The sequence below is a fragment of the Manis pentadactyla genome, chromosome 1 (assembly GCF_030020395.1).
Source record: "Manis pentadactyla isolate mManPen7 chromosome 1, mManPen7.hap1, whole genome shotgun sequence".
NCBI classification, from domain to species: domain Eukaryota; kingdom Metazoa; phylum Chordata; class Mammalia; order Pholidota; family Manidae; genus Manis; species Manis pentadactyla.
In genome coordinates, this window is record NC_080019.1 from 62,601,171 (window position 1) to 62,623,904 (window position 22,734).

At 45.3% G+C, this 22,734-nt stretch overlaps 1 protein-coding gene across 1 annotated transcript in view; it reads left to right on the forward strand.

The window, feature by feature from the left end:
• The first annotated feature begins 2,838 nt into the window (after window positions 1-2,838).
• LOC118911160 (serotransferrin-like) overlaps window positions 2,839-22,734 on the forward strand; it is a 54,394-nt gene continuing 34,498 nt past the window's right edge. Inside the window, 13 exon segments of the mRNA XM_036882867.2 lie at window positions 2,839-2,896; window positions 4,710-4,876; window positions 10,006-10,117; window positions 10,939-11,115; window positions 11,842-11,989; window positions 12,800-12,855; window positions 13,376-13,554; window positions 14,343-14,520; window positions 15,641-15,786; window positions 17,096-17,186; window positions 17,772-17,810; window positions 19,177-19,332; window positions 21,526-21,670. Coding sequence (XP_036738762.2) covers window positions 2,854-2,896; window positions 4,710-4,876; window positions 10,006-10,117; window positions 10,939-11,115; window positions 11,842-11,989; window positions 12,800-12,855; window positions 13,376-13,554; window positions 14,343-14,520; window positions 15,641-15,786; window positions 17,096-17,186; window positions 17,772-17,810; window positions 19,177-19,332; window positions 21,526-21,670 — 1,637 coding nt within the window. The 5' untranslated portion in view covers window positions 2,839-2,853.

Consider the following 22,734-nt stretch of genomic DNA (forward strand, 5'->3'; position numbering starts at 1 on the left):
GCATTTGACTTGCCAGCTGACTTTGGACAAGTTATTAAGTCCTCAGGACATCAGTTTCCTTATTTCATCTCTAAAATGGAGATTCTAATGCACCATCCCGAGAGCTGTGATGAGTGCCCAGTGAATCTCTCAGTGTTAGCCATCATTAAACTGTAAGAGAGGAATAATGAGTTTCCTGACTCCAGAGTGTCTCTGGCAGAAAAATAAACACCATAAGGGAGAGTATAGGCACAGGGTCATGGGCCATCATGGCCATCAAGGCCAAAATGACAGAAGACTGTCATTTTAACCTCTTCCACACATGTTCTTACACATTACAGATGTGGGCAAAGCCATACAACTAGGGACGTGCCCACACGCACACTCGATAGCCAGCTTCACCCCTGCCTCCAGGGAATGGCAGACATGGGGCTCTTTTCCTGCCCTCCTGAGCAAGAACCTACCCACATGAGTAGGTAATGTAGGATTCCTATTTTCCATTTCTCTTCTGATCTTTCTCCAGATCCTGTGGGCTCTGCACTTCCTCCCCTGCACCTCCCTTGGGCTTGGACTCAGAGGGCTCCACTGACACAGGACATGGGGTGATCTGGTCTGGAGAGGGCTGGGCCTGGCCAGAGGGTGCTCCCTCTGAGGAACTCAAGCTTGGCTGTGGGCCTGTCCCTGGAGGAGCTGCCTCAAGAAAGGCTCAGTGTGTGAGTGGAATAGGGGCCCCCGGGAGAGAATCACAGTCCATCTGCCTTCCATGCACTCCACTGAGCTTCCCTAAGTTTGTGGATCAGCTAAACATTTGAGAAATCTCCTTCCTACTTCTGGGAAGATCCTTCAAGCTCACTGTAGGCCTAAGGAAGGCATCAGCTGAATGTGGACATGTCTGCTCTCTGGAGTCTCCTCCCAGCCACTCTGACTTTCCCTGTCTATCTTTACCCCTGTACTTCAAGGTCCCCTACATGAAGGTAGACCACTCCCTAATGCCTGCTTCTGGGGAAAGTAGGAATGCACCTATCCCCATGCCCCGCCTGTCAAGGCTCTGGGTTTCCCATGGCTCGAGCAGGAGGAGATTCCGTTAGGGGCAAGACAGATAAAGGGCAGTAGTGGCCACCCTTCCTTTTTGGTGAGGCAGATGTCTGGATGGCCAGGCTTGTCTTGTGTCCCTACTATAAACAGAAAGTCCCTGCTATAGCAATGCTCTAAAGGGGTGTGCCAAACCCCTTGTATATGAAACAGTCTATTGCAGTATGGGAGAATATAATCTGCCACTTATATTTATTCTTAATGCAAAAGACTAACAAATTAACATTCACTCCTGTATTGTATGAGGATTTGCACTGTCTTCCACCCGGTCTGACAGATGCATGGCATGTGGAGCCTTTGAGGTCCTGAGGGAAGATGAAGAACACCTCATAAGGGGTGGTGTGAGGAAAGGCATGTGGGTGGCTGTGACTCCCTGACCTGTCCTTTACTTTTGGCTTTTGTGGTTCCACATTTTGTGATTTGCATGTGTCCAGTAAACTGGATGTACAGACTAGGTAACATGGTTTAACTCACCAAACTTCATAAAATGCACAAGGGCCTTAAAACAGTCCTGTAAAGAAACTAGAATTATAAGATAATTCTGATAACACAAAAACAAACAAAAATAAAATGGCAATACTGACACAGCTTCTCAGACTGGTATAAATTAGTGCAAAAAAAACCCAAAACAATGATCATCTGATCAAATTGGGTACGAAGTAACTTTTAGAGAACCCTAAAACTATCTTGATGACTCTCTAAAGTATGGGTTTATATCTACCACCAGGAACCTTGCCCTTTTCCTAAGGGTAAATTTTGCCTTGAGATATTATTCATTGAATAGAAAGCAGAATAAACAGGGATACTTAAGAATAAGTTTCATCTTTGTCTTACCATTTTATGAATTTCTATTATTTTTATAGTTGAAATGTACACAATATATTAGTTTAAAAAGTACATATATAGAATGGTCAACCAAAATGGTTTGGAGACCACTAGCTGGATGGCGCCAGGGGGACCTAGGACATTATCAGGCCACATCCTCCCCTGGGCCCTTTCTCTGTGCTCGGGTAACTTTGTTCCAAGTCTCACAGTCTTGACCACATTCCTGGGCAGCTTCTTGTGGGAGAGAATTTGTCTCCCCTGTGACTCTCTGAGCTACGTGTCCAGCAGGCTGCATGAAGGGAAGGAAGTTTCCAATCCAAGAGCCTTAGCCATTATTAAGCTGTAAAAGAGGGGTGTGAACAGTTTCTCAGAGGAGTGGGCCTTTAAAAGCCCAGGAGTAGGTTTCGAAGGGCACCTGGGAACTAGTGGAAGGTGTTGAGCCTGTTGTCTTCTGTTTGAGGCCAACTTTATTCTTCTCTGATGCCCTCTCCCAGGGAGGTCTTCTTTGCCTGTTATCCTAGCCTGGATCTGCGGCAAATGCCTTCTCTCTTCCACTGGTGTAATGAGCACACAGAACTGGTGCAGGACCAGCTCTGACACCCGGGGTTCAGGAGCAGGGCTACCCCTTACCCCCCCCCTCAACCCGCTGCAGCCTGCTCCTGGCACAGAGGGAGCGCACATAACAAAGGGTTGATTTTTCTTTAATTCCCTTTCAATCAGCATTTTTGTGTTGGATTCCATCTGCTGTCTTTCCAGAGCCCAGGAAATGAGGTGATCGAAGGAGTGGGGGGACGGTGGTGAGAGGCGATTGGGCAAGCGGGCTGCGCAAACACAGGAGGTTAAAGATTGAGCTTGGCCCTTTGGCCCAGGGATAAAGGGGCACGGGGAGCGGGGCGGCAGCGCAGAAGCTGATCCGGTCCGTCGGCGCTCGCCACTCCTTGCTGCAGACTCGGCAGGATGAGGCTCGCCGTCCGCGCCCTGCTGGCCTGCGCAGTCCTGGGTGAGTGCGCCAATGGGAAGGCCAGCACAGTCGCCGGCCTGGGAGCCCCTTGCACTGGACCCCTGCTGGGTCCACTCTCTGGCTGGAAGCCCGGGGGCCTTTCCTGCGCTTCTCCCCGCCGCGCGCGGGGCACCTGCGTCTGCACTGCCTCAGGGACAGCTCTGCGTCTGCGCGCACCTGCGGGTCCTGCTTGAGCTCCTGCCACCTTTTCAGGCTCTCTTGGCTTCCTCCTCCTCCTTGTCCGGGCAATCTTGTAGTAGTGGAATACAGTATATTAGAACACTTCCATCACGGTTTATCAAACCCCCTTCTCTAAAGCCTCCTCAGTCAAGTCCGAATTGCTGAGCATGACAGTTAAGGCCTCCTCCAATCTGACCCCATACCGTCCGCAGTCCGATGTCCCATGGATGCACTTGGCGCGGATAATGTCCTGCTAATGAGACAGGGCCACCGCGGGGTTCAGAGCATGAGATTTGAAGCCAGACTTCTTGGGTCCTCACCAGTGAGGTTTAGCACAGTCCCCCAACCCCCCGCCCCGGGGCTGTCAGGTGAGGGTAAAGGAGGCCATGGCTCCAGGCACCAGTGGAGAGGACCTTGTGACATATGTCTGTGCTGTCCTACACCCATCACCTCCTGAGATTGTTCGGTTCCCTCTGTCCTTTAACTCCTGCTGCCACCGGTGGTGCATTTGTTATACCTTTGGAGGCTTCTGTGTTTAGTTATTTATCTCTCCTGAAAAAATTTGCCCTTAGGATTCAGACCCGCATTACTTTCTTTTATGCTCCCCACCCTCCACTCAAGAACACCTCATAGGGCTGTGCAAGGTAAACGCATGACTCAAACATATTCCTGCCCACAGAACCACAGGAGGGTCTGGAGGTGTGGTTTAGGAGAGGGTCTGCCACTGCCTCCTGATGCCTCCTGTGACATGGGCGGAGGGGGGATAAAGGGTGGTTGGGAAAGGATATTCATCAGCTTCCCTGAGTCAGCACAGTGCTGTTGATCCACAAGAGAATGGAGATGACAGAGGGCTTTGGGGACAGTGCCAAAGCTCACATGATGGAAACAACATGCTTGCAACAACATGGATTTTAATAGCTAAATATATGGCTGGCTTTTGCTTCTCCTAATGGCAGCCAAAAAGGCTGGTGAAAATTGAGGGAGGGGTCATTGGAAACAGAGAGCCACTGAATATGTGGAGTTTCTAGTTATTCCTAGGTGGATGACAGAAATATCAAGGGCAAATTCATTATCTCATCAATCATTTACCCCTATCTTCTGGCCAAACAGATGGAAAATAACTTAAAATATCATCTTGTTTTATAACCTGGGCAGAGACCTGGTTTCTTGGTCAGTCTCAGCCACTAACAGGCTGGATGACCTTGGGAAAAGCATGACTGAGTCCATGTCCCTCCTCTTTTAAAAATGGTGATTCCTACCTTGCTGGCTTCCCCAAGTTGTGGTATCAAGCTGATGCTCTGAAGTGGCTGAAAATGCCCTGTCACATTGATGAGGCTTATGTCCCATGGTGGCCCCATGATGTTGAGGCAAGGAGAAAAGACTTGTCTCCAGTTGGGGAGCTGATGGTCAAGCCAGCCTCTCTCTGGCCAGCACGGGTGGCCAGCAGGAAACTGGAAGGTCACTAGGGTTCCTTTTTCTTGTCCCCAGCATCAGAATGCATTGGCAGCTGTGCCCTGCATGTTCCTAGACAGGTGTGGGAGGACAGGAAGGAGGGGATGTGGCCTCGGAGGCCCATTAGAGGGTGCTGTTGTCTCTTCCGCCGGAACAGGGACCTCTGATCTCTCTCCCCCAGGGCTGAGTCTGGCTGTGCCCGAGCAAACTGTGAGATGGTGCACTGTCTCAACTCAGGAGGCCAGTAAGTGCTCCAGTTTCAGTGAAAGTATGAAAAGCATCTTTCCTAAGGCTTTTATCACCTGTGTGAAGAAAACCTCCATCCAGGAGTGCATCAAGGCCATTGCGGTAAGTCACTGCTGCCTACAGGAGAGTGAAGGAAAATCCATGCTTTCTCTTGTCATTTTGGAATACTTTTTTACTCACAGGTAGGAGGCCGATGTGTGGAACAGTCAACCCCCAATGTTAATAAAATTATTTCAGAAACAATTAGAGTGGTCATCCTTAAGATTAAAGTCAAAACCCAACATACTCTGAAAGAGTACTGTTTTGAGGCACTAAGTTCTTTGAACTCAGAGAAAAATCAAGAACGTTTGCTATCAAAAGTATATAACATTGTTTTGTTAGTTCTTGATACATGATGGGGAGTAGATGAACCCTGGTCACAGGGAAGAGGAATACAGTGGATGTCATGACTGCAGATGATGGCTGATCCCTTTGTTTTCTAGGCTTTCCATAAAACTCTTCACTCCATCATTGTTTCTGCACTTCTGAATGTGTGTCAGGCCCCGTGCTGGGCAATGGGGCTGCAGTAGTGAATTTAAACACACATGATCCTTACTTGAGGGGTTCACAGTCTAGTCAGGAGAGAAAAAAACATGCAAACAAGTAAACATGTAATTTCAAATTCGGTGCCAGTGTAAAATGAAGGGGAAGAGTAGAATGCTCTAACAGACTTTCAGAGGAAACTTGCTTTGGCCTGGGAGTCAGGGACAATCTCCCTGAGAGGGAAGCAATGAATCTGAGACCCCAGGGATGAGCATGAGTGAGTCTGCCAAGAGCCGTGTTAGAATATGCCAGGAAGTGAACAACAGTACATGCAAAGGACCTGAGACAGCAATAGCTGGGCTTTTTTGAGTTGCTGTAAGGAAGCCAGGGTGACAAGAACATAGTAAGCAAGAGACTGGAAGGAGCAGGGAGGTGGGAGAGGTAGACTCAGGTAGATGGAGCATGATTAATTCAAGGATCAGTGATTTGGTATAAACAACTGATCTGTTGTGTGCATGTTTTTTTAATTGGACCTCAGTTACTATCATGACTTAATTATAAACCTTGAATCATGATGTATGTTCATCTTTGGTCCATGCATGCCCCTTTTTATTTTTATATATTTTGACAATAAAAAAATAATACCACCCACAAACCCACACAGGTTCTCAAAACTTCATCATTGTCAGTAGCTTATTTGCAGGGCTACTGTGGGGCAGCACTGGAGTCTATGGGAAAGGCCAGTCCTGGGGTGGGATGACCTGCTGGCCCTACTTACTGCTATTATGTGTTTCTACATCCTGAGCAAACAAAATCCTAAAACTTCCTTGCCTTTTATTTTAGTTTTAAGACTTAAATAGGCATATGATTGCATAGGTTTGCTTCTGTAAAAATTTTATAAACATGACATTATTATGTGTTGTCTTTTCACACTTTTTCTTCCTCAGTATTATGCCAAGGTCCACACGTTGCTGAATATAGCTATTGTCCAGAGCTGTACAATAGTCAATTATATTAGTAATACCACAATTTACTTTTTCTTTTCTGATCATTAGGGATTTGGGTTTTTTCCAGCTTTTTATTATTCTAATCAGGGCCTGAAGAATATTCTTACACAGATCTTCTGGGACACAAGTATTACTACTTGATCTTGAATATATATGCAGGAGCAGACTTGCTGTGCTATGCGATGTGTGAGCATTTGACTTGTAGGACAATGCCAAATGTATTTGATTTTTGAACAAATCCAATGTGTGATTATTTAAACTTCCACTCCCACCAGCAATGTATGAAAGAATAATCCACATTATTCTTGGTGAATTTGGAATTTTATCATTATGAAATAATCTCTATTTCTTGCAGTGCTTCTTGAAGAAACTCTATTTTTCTGATATTAACACACTGCATCAGTTTTCTTCTGGTTGGTATTCTCCTCCTTTATCTTTTCTCTTTCCTTTATTTTCAATGTGTGCTTATGCTTCAGGTGAGTCTTTTGAAAACTGTGTATTGCTGGATTTTGTTTATTATTGCAATCTGACAATCTCATTTATTTTATGTGGTAAATTTAAATCATTAATAGTTATTGTTATAAATAAATTTATACTTATTTCTGCCATTATTTTGAGTTCTCTTAGTCCTGCTTTCTCCCTGCTTTCTGATTTTTCCTTTTCTGATTCTTTAAAATTACACTTGCATGTGTGTATTCATATGTATTGTTTTCCTTTTATTCAACATTTCCCCCTACTGACAGTGAATTTAAACATTTTATTTATGTTTTTTAAGGATTTCCTTATATTTTTAATATGTACTTTTAGCTTACCAAAGGATAATATAATAATCCTGACCCCAACTTCCCCAACAAGAAAAGGTCTCTGGAATACAGTAGCTCAGATTTCCTTCTTTCCTGTCTAGATATAATCATTTAGTATTTTAGGATTATCTTTTTTAACCCCAAACTATAGATACTTTATGTATTTGTAGACATTATATCTAAATATAAATATATGTGTGTTTGTGTTTATGTTTATTTATATGGGTGTGTATACACAGCTAAAAATTCAGGAAGAGGAGAAAGAGACAGAGAGAGAGAGAGAGGAAGAATATCAGGATTTACCTGCCTTTTTGCCATTTAATCTGTTCACAATTCCTTCTCATATTTCAGACCATCCTTATGGGACATGCTTCCTTCTTGAAATATGTTCTTTTAATGATCTGTTAATCTCTTAGTATTAAATTGTTTGTCTTCTCTGCTTTAATCTCCCCCTTATTCTTGAATGGTAATTTTGCTGAATGTATAATTCTAGTTTGACTTTTCACACTGTTGTAAAATATTATTCCATTGTCTCCTGACTTCCATTGTAGTCACTGAGAAGTCTGGAATTATCCTGTTATTCCTTTAATCATCTTCTAGATTTTGAAATTTCATTTTCTTGCTTTATAATGTTCCATAGGTACATGATCATATTTGCAGTTGTGGAAATCTTGGTACTTATCCTATTTAGGGTATAGTGGATCTGCGGAATCATGATTTTCATCAGCTCTGGAAAATATGCAGATTTCATCTCTTTAAATACTACCCTTTCTTCAGTGTCTCCATTTTTTTTTAAATTCTAAAATTCCAAAAGGACACACGTGAGTCCTTTTAAAATCTAGCTTCCATATCTTGAAATCCTTCTTTCATTATTTTCATGACCTGCATCTCTTTTTGGCAACATCCAGGATAAATTCTTCAGATTTAGCTTCCAGTTCACTAATCCTTACTTAAGACATATCATCAACTTGTTGCTGATTCATTTACTTTTTGATTTCAACAGTTATACTGGTGGGGAGAGTCTCTGAAAGTTACACCTACCTTTTGTGATACCAAGAAAACCACAAAGATTGTTTCATATCTGGTGTCTACCTGTGAAACAGAAGGGTCCTTCACTAATGTCAATGTATTTAATGGCACTGAAATGTACACTTAAAAATGGTTAAATGGTAAATTGTTTCTTATATATTCTATTATAATGAAACAACACACATCATTCTGATTAAAAATATTTGAAGCAAGAAAAATGGCAATAAAAATACGTTATGAAGTGTCTATGTAAAAGTGGTGCTTCTTATTTTAAGAGAAATATGTTCTAGACCTAGTGGGAAGGCACCTGTAAGAGTTCAAATGAACTATTGGTTTAAAGATGAGAGTTAGTAGAAGCAGAAACTATAAATAAATAAAATTAAGCAAACAAACAAACAATAAATAAATAACCAGCAACCAACTTTAATAGAAGAAATAAACCAGACTGTCTGGATTCAAATCCCAGCTCCATAACTGACTAGCTTTGTACTCTGGAGAAGTGACAAACTTTTTATGCCCATGTTTTATTTTTTCATTAAAGTATCATTGATATACACTCTTATGAAGGTTTCACAAGGAAAACAATGCGGTTACGACATTGACCCTTATTGTCAAGTCCCCCCATACCCCTTGCAGTCACTGTCCATCAGTGTAGTAAGATGCCACAGAGTCCCTACTTATCTTCTCTGTGCTACACTGTCTTCTCCGTGACCCCACACACATCACATGCACCAATCATGCTACCCCACAATCCCCTTCTCCCTCCCTCCCCACCCACCCTCCCCCACCCCTCACCTTTGGTAACCACTAGTCCCTTCTTGGGTTCTGTGATTCTGCTGCTGTTTTGTTCCTTCAGTTTTTGCTTTGTTCTTATACTCCACATATGAGTGAAATCATTTGGTACTTGTCTTTCTCTGCCTGGCTTATTTCACTGAGCATAATACCCTCCAGCTCCATCCATGTTGTTGCAAATGGTAGTATCTGTTTCTTTCTTATGGCTGAATAGTATTCCATTGTGTATATGTACCACATTCTCGTTATCCATTCACCTACTGATGCACATATGCCTGTTTTTTAATATGTAAAATTACTTTTTTTTTAAGTTGAAGTTAAGTTGAATGTTAACCTGTGATGCATCTGACTAGGCCATTAAACTGAAGTTTAATTAAACTGAAGTCAAGATCAGCATTTAACCCTTAGTTCATAGTATAAGCAAGAAATTAGACCCAGAGAAAGTACTGAATTCTTGAACAAAAGACTCCTGCAGTTATAGGGACCGAGGGCAAGAAGGGAAAGTACCAAATACTGAATCAGAGTAGAGAAAAGGAGGGCTTCACAGGGCACATTTTCCTCAAAGGAGGGCTTCATGGAGCACCTGAGGAAGACCTCAGCAGAAGACCCAAGATAAAGAGATCACCAATGAAAGTAACTGGGCTCGAAAACATGTGTAAGAGCATGGCCCAGCAGGTGGACTTGAGCCCATGACTGCACCTCCCTCAGAGCCTGTAATGCAAGGGCTGTGTACCCAGTCTGATATGGGGAGAGTGGCTTTCCCCTCTAAGGCCCCTCTAAAGCTCCTGTAATTTAGGTCAATCTTGAAAGATCACATTTGGTTTCTGGGTCAAGAGCCAGACTGCTCACCAGGGAAAAGAGAAAAATAATCCATTACTTCCTCTATGCAGGAGGAATAGGAATATGGTGGCCAAGTCCCCTTGCTAGGGACATAGAGTCTACTGAAGCCCAGCAAGCGGTGCACGGGCTGGCCAAGCTGGGGATCCAGGAAACCCTACCAGTCACCCCGTCTTGCCAGGTTTAGATAGGCCCTCCTCAAAAGCAAAGGCTTCATCAGGTCTGGTCTTTTCCCTCTCAGGCAAATGAAGCAGATGCTGCGACACTGGATGCAGGCTGGGTGTACGAGGCGGGCCGGAGCCCTAACAACCTGAAGCCTGTAGTATCAGAGTTCTACAAGGACAAAGACGATAGTAAGTTCTCTTTGGGAACCCAGGAGGGAGTTTGTGGCCCTTGGTTTTTTCTGGTAGATGCTGAGTCTTGTCTTGTTCAGGCAGCTAATAGAGATTAGATACTGATGAACATCCCCCAAGAGATTAGATACTGATGAACATCCCCCACTGTGGACTGAGTGGAGATTGAGGGGCCCTGTCATAGGCACAACTCAAAACCTCTGGGGCACTGGGCTGGTTGAGGATGGGTGCTCCTGACATGACCTCCTGGGCCAGGAGATGTGCTCCCAGAGAAACAGAGAAGGCTGTGTGCAGTCTTACCTGAACCATTAGGATTTTGAGCTATATGGAGGAGACCTCCAAGAATGATCAGTACCACACACACGGCAGAGGCCGCACTGGAACACACATTCGGAGCCCCGAGGGCCGCCCATCTCTTTTGAGAGCAACCCGATTCTCCTTGGGCCTGTGTCAGGGGACAGGAAATACTCAGGTGGAGTCAAGAATATGGCCTCGGTGCCACAGCTCCAGTTTCCTGGTGGGCTTGAATTGGTAGGTATAGGCAGACACCCTTCAGGGCCAGGGTAGGCAGAAGCATTTGGGGCACATATACGTGTGGTCTTCCTGCTATGTGTTTGCCTAGAGGGTTATTACATATTTTCCCTCTGTGGTCCTTTCTTTCCCCTGCAAGCCTACGAAACTTCTTCTGATCCCTCTCTCTTTATGATTCAACCCAACATAAGTGGGGCCTGTGGGGTCCCCTTCCCTACTCACGAGCCCAGTAGTGATGAGCCATATTTCCTTGTGGCCCAGGTTGCAGGTCTGCCATTAACATTTTGCAGGAATTCAAACCCGTTATTATGCTGTGGCTGTGGTGAAGAAGGACAGCAACTTCATGCTGAACCAGCTCCGAGGCAAGAAGTCCTGCCACACAGGCTATAGCAGGTCTGCTGGGTGGAACATCCCCATTGGCACACTGTACTGGGACTTGCCTGAGCCGCGTGAACCTCTTCAGAAAGGTAAGCAGGCAGGAGAGTAAGTGCCCTTGGGCAGGCAACCTTCTCCAGATGCCCATGCAGGCCACCCTGGGGTTGCTTAGACATGATGAGGTGATTAGGTGATGATGACTCTGGGCGTGGGTATGGGAGGTAAATCAGCTTCAAGCTGGTCAGGTCTGCTATACCAGCAGCCCTTGGGAATCTTTTATTCTCTGAGCTCCCGACACCCCATCAGAGGCTGTCCCTAGGAGGTGGGGGGAAGGGCATCAGGCCCAACAGAGGGCTTCAGTCAGGGCCAAGCTTGTGGGTTCTATTGTCTACTTCCCTGGCTATGGCTGATGTGTTGTTCGCCATACTGCTGGAGTTTTCCCATTTGGCCATCTGCTGGCTGTAACCTTGGCCTGCACCTCTCCAGGCGGGTCTCCCGTCAGGCAGGACTCCCAGAGACCTCTCTCTGAACTGTTCCAGCTTCACAAGGCAGGGATGGAGGCTGACAGTGACCTGAGACAGGCCTTGGTTACTGACAGGCACAGGCATGGTTCTTGGAGGTGTGGAGGACAGGGATGAACTCATCCCTTTTTGGAAATCCTTGATCTTGATGAGTGAACACAGGGGCATGCTGGGACTGGGTGTCACGTTTTGTTTGGGCCACTCTCTGTTCCCTAATGACCCTGGTCTGGAAGCTATCACTGCATGTGGCCAGGATGGCTCATGCCCTGCACGGTCTGTATGTCTTGTGTTGAGCAGCAGTGGCCAATTTCTTCACAAGCAGCTGTGTCCCTTGTACGGATCGGACGGCCTTCCCCAAACTGTGTCAACTCTGTGTGGGGAAAGGGACAGACAAGTGTGCCTGCTCCAACCATGAACCGTACTTCGGCTACTCGGGTGCCTTCAAGTGAGTGAGACCTACACTGTTCCATGGTGGCTAACATGTCTAATATCCTCAGGCTGGGGGACCCTTTCTGGACCACAGCAGAGTCCAGCCTGTGAAGGGGTGTCCAGGAGGCCTAATCCCCTTTCAGTCACTCAGTGATCTAGATGGGACTCCTCAGGCCAGGCCAGCACATACTCCCTTCATGGGACATTGATAAAGAAGCCCCTCTCCTCGGGATCCTTTCTGCCTCCCCAGAGCCCTTGAATTTGACTGTGCGTCCTCTCACTATACCAGGTGAGACTGAAGGGACAGGCACATCTCTCGCATCCGGGCCTTCTTCAGTGACTGATGCCCTGCTCTCGACTGCAGCAGTGTCTCCTGTCCAGTGCCCTGGCCCCTGGCCCTCCTCCCTTGCCTGCCCAGTAAAGACAGCTCATGTGGCTGATTTCTTGCTCCTTCTTTCCCTTTGGTTATATCCTGAAGTTTTATAGTCAGCCAAGGGCACATTCCTACCTTGGACATCCTATGTCTTTAGAAGTTTGTAACTCTTTTTAGAAGTCTGAGAAGTCTTTTGTGTCTTAAAATCTCCTCAGTGGTTTTTTGCTGCTTTGGGTCCCCTGGTGAGGAACCTCCAGCTCCTGTGTTTACCACTCCATCTCCAGGGTATCCGCACGTCAGCGCCCCATGGGGCTTCTTCAGCTGTGGGTCTACACAAAGGCCTCCACCAGGCTCTGTCCTTGTCCCAGGTTGGGACAGTGTGATCAGATCCTCAAGCTCAAGAATCAGGGCCCGCCCTGCTAGAACCCACCTGATGTGTTTCTTCCCCCACAGGTGTCTGATGGATGATGCTGGGGAAGTGGCCTTTGTCAAGCACTCGACAGTACTGGGTAAATGATAGGAAAAGAATTTGCAGATCCCCTCCAAGCAGTGGGCCCTTTTTCCTGCCCTCCTTTCTATGCTCAGCAGTCAGACATGAGCATATTGTTTACCCCTTTGTCATTGTTGGTTTCTACCCGTGCAGAGGTGTGTGCCTGTGGGGTTCCCACCTGGACTCCTGCACCTCTTTCCACCATTCAACCTTCTGTACATATGGCCCCTTCCTCCTAGTCACTGTTGCCATGGCAAAGGAGTGGGGGCAAGGCTGGTCAACTTTGGCCTAAAGCCCACCTGCTGGGAGGAGACCTATGGTGGGGTGCCGGGAAGTCACCCCTGTTCTAGGCCTCAGTAGCTTCCTTACCTACAACTGGCTGTGGGCTTGTGAGCAAATCAGTGTGTGTCCTCTGGCCCTCAAGGTTCTCGTCTCAGCTCACACACCTTATGATTCAGTATGATGGCAAGGGAAGGGGAGGTGACACCACAGCTCATGGCTGCGCCTGCGGTCCATTCATCCGGGATTTCCTTCCCCAGAGAACCTGCCACAGGAGGCTGACAGGAGAAAGTATGAGCTGCTTTGCAAGGACAATACACGGAAACCAGTGGATGACTATGAGGACTGTCACCTGGCCAGTGTCCCTGCCCATGCCGTTGTGGCCCGAAGCATGGGTGGCAAAGAGGACTTGATCTGGGAGCTTCTCAACACAGCTCAAGTATTGAATTCACTATCTTCCCCCCTATTTAGTGGTTCCTGCTTGGATTTGGGACATTTTCATTCATTCCATCCTTGCCACTCTACAAGTCCTCTTCTTTCAAGGACATAGTGGGAACCATGCCACCACCACCCACTTGTCTAAAAGTGCCCAGCAGGGACTCCTCGTAGAGTCACACCCAACCTAATCCTGAATTGTTGTCTTCCAGACCCTTATAGTTTGGACCAGTGACATGAAGATGCTCTTATTGCTCTATTTTATTTTTCCCATCTAAACCAAGCCTTCTAGGCCATGGACAAATACCACCTCTCCCATGAGGCCTTCCATGACCTCCCCAGAAGGAAATTCTCTCCCCTGATATCCCTCAACCTGATGGCAAGGGACCTGCATGCACAGCTCGCTTACTTCTCTAGGGCAGGGCAATGCCAGAACTGAGCCAACCTGCTCTTGTCCAGACTTCCCATGTACCTGGCAAGAGTCTAAGTGTCAGCCACACAATGTCAGCCCCTGACAGAGATACATTTCTTGCACTCAGTGAGCTATCAGCCCAGCTGGGAATATGGGCACAGAGCCACCTTCAAGGAAATAGGATGTGGCATGGCCCCAAGAGGGCTGCGAGTGGAGAAGGCGTTGGGTGGGAAAGAGCAGGCCTGACTGCCCTCTCTCCTGGTATCTTGAAAAATTCATGGTTTTAATTTAGTTTTCTGGGTTTTTTGTTTCTCTTCAGCCCCATTTCACAGCCTCCCTTGTTGCTGTAGCCTTTCACTATTGTGTTTTACTGTACACAGGAACATTACGGCAAAGACAAATCCACAGTCTTCCAGCTCTTCAGCTCCCCTCATGGGAAGGACCTGCTCTTTAAGGACTCTGCCCATGGATTTTTAAGGATTCCCCCCAAAATGGACACCTCACTGTACTTGGGATATGAGTATGTCACTGCTGTTCGGAATCTAAGGGATGATAACCGTAAGTGCTCAGGAGGGATCATGTGACCTTAGAGGCCTGGAGACCTGGAGAGGGAGGGAGCAGCGATAGACTCTAGCACGGGACGCCCGCCCTCGCACTGTTGTCTGCCCTCCCTGTGCTGCTCAGGGTTAGACTGACGCTACATGGCTTTACTCATGGGACGGGCCCAGACATCACCAGAGGGTGTTAGGGGAAATTGATGCTTAAGATGACTTGGATTGATATTAGCAACAATTCCTTTGTATAAATCAGAGCTGCCCTACCCACTTTGTGAATCCAGTTAACCTGGCATGAAGTAAGTCACACAGAATGAAATTGCTACACACTTGTACATGTCTAGCCAGTTCTGTGGTCACCATGGGCCACAGTGAAGCTGGAGCTCTGGAGAGGTCGATCCTGTTCTTGAAGGTCCTTGGGTCACTGGGGGCTTGTTTGAGCATTCATTCAATAGACATTTGTTCATCATCAAGCCATAAACTGTATTATGTGCTGGGCATACAATGGTGAGACAAACATGTCCTAGATGCCGGTGTCATGGAATTTTCTCACCAGTGGAGAAGACAAATGTTCAATGAATATGTTCACAAAATGTTAAGTCACTCTATTGAATGATCAATTAAAAATGAGAGGTTTGCTCAGGAGAAGGAAGAAAATACCCAGAACAAAATATCATGGTCTGATGAGACCCATGGTCAGATAGTTCCCCACATATCTGATTTATCACATGACCATGAGCCAGGCACTGCCCTGAATGATGAGGGCACCATGGAGAATAAGACAGGCATGGCCCATGCCCAGGCTGAGCTTATGGTCCCCTGCAGAAAACAGACAATAAACAAGTAAACTGAACAGTGCAGGTGGTTAAGCGCTACTGCAAAAAGAAGAACTAATAGAGTGGTTGGCAGGAGAGTTGCTTCTCAGAAGAAATTATTTTAAGCAAAATCTAAGTGATAAGAAAGAACCAAGAGATTGCTATTACCTTGGCTTTTCTAATTCCTTGAATGGGATCCATTTGTGTTGCTGGTACATCTCAGCATTTTCACAAAGACAGTAGCATTTGTAACCAGCAGGCAATTTCTAGGGCCTCCTCTGACCTCTAGCTGTCTTTCTTCTGCCCTAGGCCCAGATCCAGAGTGCAAGAAGGTGAAGTGGTGTGCGATAGGCCACCAGGAGAGGACCAAGTGCGACGAGTGGAGCGTAAACAGTGATGGGAAAATAGAGTGTGAATCAGCAGAGACCACGGAAGACTGCATCGCCAAGATCACGGTGTGTCACTCCTGCCCCCGTAGGGTGGCGCCCCTGCCACTGCGGGCTGCCTGGCCCTCTGGCTCAGTGAATGTTTCTGAGAATGATATAAAAACCATGTTTCTAGAAACTGGCCTGCACTGTGAGAGCCCAGCACCACAGGAGCTTCATGACTTCAGGTTACAGATCCAAGGGCTCCTTAGGGCTCCATTTCCTCCTTGTTCAGCACACCGAGGAGGGCAGTCCCAGCGGTGTCCAGTGACGGGAGGCTGGGCATGGTGTGGGTGTGCCTGACACAAGTGCACTGTGGCAAGTGTGACAGGGCCATGTTGACTGTGTCAACAGAAGTTTAGCTTTGTTGACCCCCAAGAACATTCCATGTTTGCATTTAGAATTTTGAAAATCCTGAATGATATGAAGGTAAGTGAAAAGTATTGGTAATCTTCTAACACAAAGAAAATCCTGTTCATTGGGATCATGTCATGCAGTTTACTACCCTTTTCCACTTGATATCCAGTTAGCTTTATCATTTTTAGAAAACATGATCTTTTAACGTCCATAGTGTGGATGGGATGCAATTTAATTAGTCATTTATCCATATTATCCATAGCATCATTTAGTCTGTTTCTTTTTGCAACTATGAATCAGACTTGCATGTTTTTGCCCTTTTATACATTTTGCCCAAATAGTTTCCCACATATCTGATTATTCCTTCAGGATGTATTCCTAGAAAGTATAACTCCAGACCCAATGGAAACCTTGGCAGTCTCATTGAATTGAAGCATCTCTGTAATTCAGGGCTTATTACATCTGAGAATTATGTCACTTCAATGTATTTTACTCTTTTTTTGAAGACCTTGTCCAAACCAAGCACTGAAATAGCACTCAGACACATGGCCACAGGTCAGAGCTGGAGCTCCATCAGGAGGGCTGCATGCCATGGGCACAGCCTCAAGTCCCTCCTCACTCATCTATTTCTCCCACAAATGAGAATTTTTCATATCAGAAAGGTGTTGTGGGAGTGTCTTTGGGGCAGTGTGTCCTATGAGAGGACACAAAAACTGAATGTGGGTCTTTGCTTCTGAAGAAACAAAGCAAGGCACCTAGATCTAATCATTAATTCATAACGATTTGGGAGAAAATGAGAGTACATTTTATTTCCTATGCTGGTGTGCCTGACTGATCCTTTGGGAGTCTAATGCCAGCACCTGCTGTCTCCTGGGGCCTTTTTGACCTGTGCTGGAAGGCTGCTTTGAAGAAAGAGCTGAAAGAACAGGTAGGACAAGAGGGGACCTCCTTTCACCAGCTGTGATGTGCTGTGTTTTTGCAGAAAGGAGAAGCTGATGCCATGAGCTTGGATGGAGGCTTTGTCTATATAGCGGGCAAGTGTGGTCTGGTGCCTGTCCTGGCAGAGAACTACGGTAAGTGGAAAAGGCACCGCTCAGTGTTGCATTTCCTCTAGGCCATAGAGAGAGGAGATGGGAGAACCACAGCCTGATTCATACTACCGCAGCTAAGAAGTTCTTGCCTTACTGAGTACCTCCTACTTCCTGGGCTCTGGGCTCCCTCATCTCTACTCCCCACAGTCATCTTGAAGATGGGATCTTCTGTCAACTTCCACCAGGGTGATTGGAGGCTTTGCCCTGGGAAGTTCCAGCTAAAAGTGACCTCTCTGCAGAGGACAGCTGGGATCCTCAGTTGAGATCCTGGCAGGTCTCTTCCAAAACTCAACACTTGTCCTGTCGTCCTGGTGTAGGGATTGAAGTACAGTTGGTAGGGCTGCTGTGGCCTTAGGTCAGGCAGAGCAGGAAACTTGAAATTCCAATTTTGGGCTGAATTCCAAAGGCAGTGAGCTAATGCAGCTACTCTAGAGGGCCTAGACATTTTGGGAGTTGGTGATATGTAGAGACTTTCCTGACTCTTTTTATGCTGAGCTACACATGGGAACGGCATGATGTCCAAACTATAAATGAGCATTTCATGACTTCTTCATTTTCTCTTCCCAGAGAAAAGTGACTCTAACTGTGTGGACACACCAGAGGAAGGTGAGTTGGGATTGGTAACTTCATGAGTTTAAGATATTTCCTACTGCTTTTGGGAAAGGGTAAGGTAAGTTTAAATTCAGATTGAAATTAGATAAGGTGATACAAGACACCAACTTCTGGAATTCAAAAGAACCATGGAAGGAGAGTAATTGATAATGACGGTTACTTTTACACTTATCATGGATTGTACACAGGATTTCTCATTTAATCCTATAACATAAGTCTTGTCATCCTCTAAGGATGCATAAGAGGACCAACAGTTCAAAGAGTTCACAAGTTGTTTAGGCTCCTATATCCAGCAAGCAAATCCACGCCCTTCCCACCACTCCCAAATGCCTTGCATTACACAAGAGCTGCACAGTTTTAGATGAGTTAGCACTAGCCAAGGAGCCTTGCTTATGTGTGCCTGGCAGGGCTGAGGAGAGAGACTCACACAGGCAGATATCTAGGAGCATAAAATTACCCAGCCTCCCAGCCAGAGCTGTGCCCAGGACCCCAGGCCAACCCAGCTCTTGGCCAGGACTCTGGCTGGGGATGGATATGGAAAGGCGGTGCAGGAGCAAGACAGGAAGTCTTATCAGAGAGCTCAGGCCTCCCCAGCTCATTTTCCAGCCATTAGTGTGCAAATCTGTTTTTGTGACTTCTCCATTACAACCTTTTAGCCTCCCCTTCTATAGGAGCCAAGCTCTTTAGCTGACAATAGAAAGACCTGTTCTTATTCCATGAACAATAGGCTTCTCTGTTTTCTGCTATGAACAGTGTACTGAGTTAAATTAACTTAAATTAACTTAATTAGGAAAGTGAAGTCACGGGTCTATGTTATATTCCCAGTTTTAAGGACCAACATGCATTTGCTGCTAAAGATAGCAGCTGACTTGATCTGGACAGTTTCTGCTTTGCAGAATTATTTTGGTATTTACCTAATGTATCACAAAATATCTGCCCAGAATATTCCCTGTAGTTTACTGGTCATTTACTATTCTTTCCTAATAATTGTTAATGTATAAAATGTCGTAGTTAAATGTACTCTTCAGTATCTATTCCTCTGATATTTCACAGTAGAGGATGAGTTGCTGGTTTAAAACAAACTTTAGTAGTTTATGCATTCAGGGAAGGGTTATATACCAGCCATTGCTACATTGATAATGTATTCTTACTATTTTGTTTTTAAAGTTCAGATTAATCTCCGTTTCACAGAGCGACTTGTATTTCACCTCCGTCAGTTATTGGGAAGATGTTTTCAAAGACAGAAGAATGATTCAAGATAATTTTGCTTCCATAGGGAAATGGCAGGCTTTCACTGTGGACAGACTCTCTGGAGGGCCCAGAGGTGTTAATACTTTCTTTTTCGGTATCTTTTTTATAGGGTATTTTGCTGTGGCTGTGGTTAAGTCATCAGATCCTGGCCTCACCTGGGACACTCTGAAAGACAAGAAGTCTTGCCACACTGCAGTAGACAGAACTGCAGGCTGGAACATTCCCATGGGCCTACTGTACAACAAGATCAACCACTGTGAATTTGGTGAGTGAATCCTGGGAAGGACCTGTGCTCAGGGACAGGCCAGAAAGAGGTATACTGGAAAAAGAGTGGTTTGGTACAAAATGCTGTGGCCCTGGTCCTATAGAAGTAAAATTTAGTTAAAGTGAACCTCAAGGAAATATCTAGAAGGGACAGTAGGTCTGGGGAGCTGGATCAGCATGGTTCTTTTTAGTTGCACACAATGGCTTACATGAATATATGTTTACCTTTTTCTCTCATGGGAAAGAACAGAGGTGAACATCCATGGCTGCTATGGCCCTGGAAATTCAGGTTCCTCCCTCTCTGCTCTATCATTCTGATTATGAGGTCTCCATTTTCAAGGTCACCCATGGTGACCGATAGCTCCAAAAGGAGAAAGGAGTACCGGCACTTGAAATGTGTGTCACCTGCTGTCACCTTATTAAAGGAGCCACCTAGGAAATCTAACCCAGTTACCTCAAATAACCCTCATTGCTCAGAACTTAGGTACACAGTCACACTTAGCTATAAAAGAGGCTGAGAAGTGTCATCTTTTATTTGGGCATGTTTATGCCCCAGATAAAGCTAGATCTTTGTTTAAAAAATTAAAAATAGAACTATCATATGATCCAACAATTCCACTTCTGGGTATTTACCTGAAGGAAACAAAAACTTTAACTCAAAAAGATATGTGCAACCCCATGTTCATTGCAGCATTATTCACACTAGCCAGGATATGGAAATACACAATAGAATATCATTCAGCCATAAAAAAGAAAGAAATCCTGCCATTTGCAACAACATCAATGGACTTTGAGGGCATTATGCTAAGTGAAATGAGTCAGGCAGCAAAAGACAAATACCTTATTACCTCACTTACAAATGAACTCTACTTAAATAAAAGGGAACTCATAATTACACAGAACAGATTGGTGGCTGCCAGAGGCCAGGTGTGGGTGAAATGGGTGAAGGTCAAAAGGTACAAACTTCCAATTACAAAATTAAAAAGTCATGGGAATATAATGTACTGCATGGTGACTATAGTTAATAAAACTGTATGGCATATTTCAAAGTTGCTAAAACAGTGGATCTTAAAAGTCCTCATTACAAGAAAATATTTTTTAACTATGATGGTGATGGGTGTTAACTAGACTTACTGTGGTAATCACTTGCCAATATATTTGCAAAATCAAATCATGTTGTACACCTGAGATTAATAGAATGTCAGTTATATCAATAAAAAATTAATGAAGGAAAAATTAAAAGGAAATAACCCAACTAGATCTTTGTTACTAACAAACAAGCAGAAATGGCCCTTGGGTGGACAGCTACAATTCCTGCCACAGGGCTTTCCTGGCAGTGTGGGTGTGTGTAGCCATCACATCTCCCTGGCAGTGTCACTAAGTGACTGCCCAGCAAGTAGTGACTGCCCTTCCGAGGGGTGGATCAGCTTATTCTCTGTGTCCCCTGAGTATCTTCAGCTAGGATCTTGGTTCTGTCCTTGAAAAACCTGTATGTAAGTTCAACACGAACAAATGTTTCCTAATGGTTTTTATTTACATCAACTTCCTGCCACCTCCAATATGTGCAACTGTTTTAAAAGGAGAGGCCTCTCAAGACAGGAACCTGAGAAATCCTGAGTAGGGACTTGGAGAGGAGCTCACATTCCTGCACTGGGGTGTTCTCTGGCACCAATGTGACAGAAAGCTCGCTGGCTCCCCACCAGCCCGGGTGCCACCTATTCTCTCCCCAGCCTCCTGGAGGTTTCCCAGCTATGGGAGAGCTGCTGAGCTGTAATAAAACTCCTCTGCACTTTTTTGAGCTTGGATTCTAAGTTCAGTTAAAGGTTCTTGTAATAAACAGCTGGGGAAGGAAACTTCTGAAAAAAGGTGACATAAGCTCCATGAGTAAGACCTTCAATTTTATCCCTTTTATGTAAACTTTCATGTCATTTCCATCTCTTCTCTTATTAGATAAGTGATGACACTATCAGGACGCCCATAGAATCCCCTCTACCTGATTTACAATGGTCACTAATTCCTATTCCCAGCCTCGATTAAGTTTCCTTTTAAAGCCTACAGCCTCACAGGTCCTCAGTTGGTGATTCTGGATGACTATATTCTCCCTATCTGGGTCATACACACCTGTTAAGTGTTAAATGAAGGCCACAGTTGACTCATTTAGGAAGAGCTGACTGCCTCCTATCCTTCTGCACAGATAAGTTTTTCAGTGCAAGCTGTGCCCCTGGGTCCATGACAAATTCCAGTCTCTGTGCTTTGTGTATTGGCTCGGCAAGTTCCCCGGGAAAGGAGTGTGTTCCCAACAACCATGAGAGGTACTACGGCTACACAGGGGCTTTCAGGTGAGTCTACCAGCCCAGGCACGAATATGATAATAAGCTCATCCTTGGTAAGATTCCTTTTTAGGAACTAAGGCCAGATTCCTATGTTCCCAGCTTGTTAGTCGTGCATGTGGGAGGGTGTCACGTTTAACAACCATATGCAGAACTTGATGTGAAGGGCCTCCAAGCCCTTGAGGGACACTGTCTCCAGACCTGGATGTCATAGGCAGCAGAGACTGGCAGTGTGCTTCAGATTACAAGTTCCTGGTATCTGGAGATTGTCCCTCAAGGGAAACTGGCAGTGTCTCGAGAGGTTTTTAATTACCAAATGGGGCAGGGCCGGGGAGGGAAGGTGCTCCTGGCATCTAATTGGCAGAGGCTGCTAAACATCCTGCATGCACAGGACAGCTCGGTACCACAAAGACCATCTGGCACAAAGCGTCACCAGAGCAAAGGTGAGGAAACCCTGCCACAGTTGGATGCAGGAGTCGGGAGTCTGACTCATGCTCTTTCACGTACCTCTGGGAAACCTGCAATCACACTCACCTGGAAATACACAAAAGTAAAGCTGTGATTTCTACATTTCCCACTATGGTTCTATTTCAGGGAGTGTTTATCATTCCTACAGAGACACTTGTGCACCATATGACCTTACTACATTTTAACTACCCTTTCCTGTTCAGGCCTGTGTTACTTCATAGTTCATGAATCCATTAACTGCCCAGTGATAGTGGTATTCATATTGAGAAGTATGAGCTTCTCCTTTTACAATTAGTGAAAAAAAACAAAGGTGATCACAATTCTTCAATTAGAACAATCCAGTGCATTAGAGTAAGTACAATTCACAGTCCACAAATTTCCAACTTTACAAAGTAGAGTGTGAATAAGGAATCACCTTACTGGAAAACTCCTCTACTATCTATGTTGAGGCTAAGAAAACGAGGTAGCTCTGTTGGAGAAAATGTGCCAGAATTTAGGATTTAGTGTGTGGAACTAAGATTGTAAAACTACAAAGCCAACCAGAGGTTTTGGTTTCTTTTCTTTATTACTTCCTTTAGTAATATGTAAGATTAGTGAGCATATTA